We start from the raw sequence: 2,838 nt of genomic DNA on the forward strand, positions 1-2,838 counted from the left end.
ACCAGGCCCCACCCCTCCTGCTAGGCCCTGCCCCTTTCCATATCCAAGGCCCACCCCTGTCCCAGTGCAGGGGTACTTTGTGTCACACCCCCCCACCCCCGGGCCCTAAATCACGCAGCCCCCACCTCCTCCCCCCAAATCCCAGAACTGCTGAGAAAGCAATAGAGGGAGCAGAGACAGAAGGACAGATATGGGGACAGGGAGGAGGCTGACAGAGAGGGGCACTGACAGCGGACAGAGAGGAGAGCTGTTTGGACAGATGGGAGAAGGGCAGACAGACAGACAAAGGGTGGAGGAGAAACTGGGAAGGATGGGAAAGAGACATGTGGGAGACACGTGCGCGTGCGCGCACACACACACACAGTGGAAGGACAGAGACACAAGGAGAAGGGATGGACATGGACTGAAGAGGGGAAAAGACAAACTAATAGGCGGAGGAGGCTGGGCAGATGGACGTCGGGGGCAGGGGAGCACATGAAGGAGGGAAGCAGAAAGAAAAGAGAGAAACCCCAGGAAAGGGCAACACATAGGAGGTGAAGCGGGGCACAGGGCTGCAGGGGCAGGTGCCACGTGTGAGCGGATGGGCTACAGGGGCATTGGGGGTGAAGGTGGAGGCTGCGGGGGCAGGCACGGTGGGCGAGAGCCATGGGGGCTTCAGGTGAGGAGTTGCTGGGAGTGGGCACAGTAGGCAAGGTGCCGCAGAGATCACAGTATCAGTTCCGTCGTGTGGATCACAGTTTCGTCTCCCTTCCCCCTCCCTCCCCCCATCCCCAAAAAATAAAGTTTAAAAAGTCTGAACAGCTACGACCGGTTTGGGTGTGTGAAGGCGGCTGGGAGGGGCAAGCCCTCCAGCACCCCCTGCTGTCTGAACACAAGAGATGCCCCCTCTCCACCCCCCAGGGCTCATGGGTGTGTCCTGCCCCCCCCTCCCTCCTAAAGCAGGCTGACCCTTCAGGGCCCTGGGGGTAAGAGTCCTACTACTGTCCCCACCAGTGGGGATACCCCCTTGCCCCTATTTGCCATGTGCTTGTGGGTCCCACGCACCTCCTCCCCACCTCATGCTGCATGGAAAAGCCCTTTGGAGAAAAAAAATCACAGCCTAGCCATGGGACTGCTAATAGTCCTCCCCTCTTCCCCAGCTGCCACTGCTATGTGCTGGAGCAGCTGCTGGCCAGCGGATGGTGCCAGCCCATCCTGTCTGTTGGACTGGGTTCAGTGTCAGCTGGAGGGCAGTGACTAGGCTGGGCTATGGCCCATGTCCGTGGTCTCACTCCTCCTCTTGCACCCAGCTCAGCCTGTGGCCTCAGTGGTGCAGGGTTCTGTGGTATCAGTGATGCTGGCTATGTTGTTTGCCCCCGGTCCGTGGTACCTGTGGCAGCCCCTCCTACGGCAAGTCTGTGGGCTTGGGGGGTCAGTGACACCTTGGCAGGATCCGTGGCCCTGTGGTGGCTCCCATGACTCTTTAGCTTAGCTACAAGGTCAGTGGAGGGCCACTTCTTGCTGGCTCTGTGCTATTGCTGTCACTGTTCTTCTACGGCTCCATAGTATTAAAGGTGCTGACGAAAACCACCCTCCCCAGGCCGGAGTGCCAATGATGGTGATGGCCAACCCTGCTGGCTGTGGTTGTGAGGCCTCAATTTTCCTTGTCCTATGTCCATGGCTTCAGTGGCAGGCACCTCAGACACTGGTCCGTGATGTAGATGCCCCATATGGGTTGGTCCACAGTGATTTTGTGCCTGCTGTGTCCATGGTATCAGTGACTGTGCCCCGCAGGTCCACAGGATTGGCATTTGTGGCACCATCCCCCTCCCTGCCTCAAGTCTGCAGCACAAACCACCATGACTGTATCCCTCTCTGGTATCTGGGTCAGCAGCCACAGCATCCCCCTGCTTCTGTTATCAATCTGTGGTAAAAGGCCCTTCTCCCCAGGGTAGTGGCAGCATTAGCTGCCATGTCCTCCAGGCCTGTGGCATTCATAAATGTGGTGCTGCTCTTCTTGCCCATAATCTATCCCTCTCTTGACAGGATTGTGACAGTAGCAGCCATAGTATCAATCCACTTATCCCTGGGTCCATGGTGTCAGCAGCTATGGCACTGTCCACTCATCCCTGGGTTCCTCCCTCTCCTTGGATCCATGGTATCACCAGCTGTGATGCCCCCTTGGTCTGTGGCATCAACACTCCTGACATTCCTCCCCGCAAGTCCATGGCATCAGCACCCCCACCCCCTGTCCCTTCCCCCAGGTCCACGGCTGCGTCATACCTCCGACTCCAGGCTGGAGAAGTGGGTGGAGCCGTGCCGGGTGAAGAGCTCGCCACTGCGGCTGACACGGCGTGGGAGCCATTCAGGGGGGGAGAAGCCGAAGTGGTGGGGTGTCACACCACAGCGCACCAGATGGCAGGAGCTGAGGTCCTCCAGGCTGCGGGACGTTGGGTGCAGGATGGAGCCGGCAGGGCCCAGCTCGCAGGAGTGGTGGTGATGGCAGCGCCGGTAGAGGCCATGGTGGTGCCGGGGAGCCAGGCAGCTGTAGTGCCCACAGCGCCGGTGCTCCCAATCTAGCCGGCGCTCCAGACGCTCCTCTGAGCAGCTGAAGTAGCGCAGAGCCTCCTTGCGGCACGGTGGGGTGGGAGGTGGCAGCAGCTCCAGGCTGGCACAGTGCTGGCACAGCCCATGGCAGGAATGGCAGGGGCCCAGTTTGTCGGCTGACCAATAGCGCAAAGGCTTGTGGGTGCTGAAGAGCTGGCGCTCTCGGGACGGGTAAGTACAGAAGTAATCAGGGGGAGAGTACCAGCAGCTGTGCCCATCGCCTGGGGGTGGGGCCGGGGGTGTTGGGGGTGA

At 60.0% G+C, this 2,838-nt stretch overlaps 1 protein-coding gene across 1 annotated transcript in view; it reads right to left on the reverse strand.

Moving 5' to 3' along the window:
- Positions 1-87: 87 nt before the first annotated feature.
- The window catches only part of GRIN2D (glutamate ionotropic receptor NMDA type subunit 2D), a 29,111-nt gene continuing 26,360 nt past the window's right edge, over positions 88-2,838 (reverse strand). The window contains 1 exon segment of the mRNA XM_019501716.1: positions 88-2,838. This exon segment is cut by the window's right edge and continues 27 nt beyond it. Within this exon segment, the coding sequence (XP_019357261.1) occupies positions 2,257-2,838 (582 nt within the window). The 3' untranslated portion in view covers positions 88-2,256.

This window comes from Gavialis gangeticus, unplaced genomic scaffold, assembly GCF_001723915.1.
Source record: "Gavialis gangeticus isolate Ggan-Ray unplaced genomic scaffold, GavGan_comp1, whole genome shotgun sequence".
Classification (NCBI taxonomy): domain Eukaryota; kingdom Metazoa; phylum Chordata; order Crocodylia; family Gavialidae; genus Gavialis; species Gavialis gangeticus.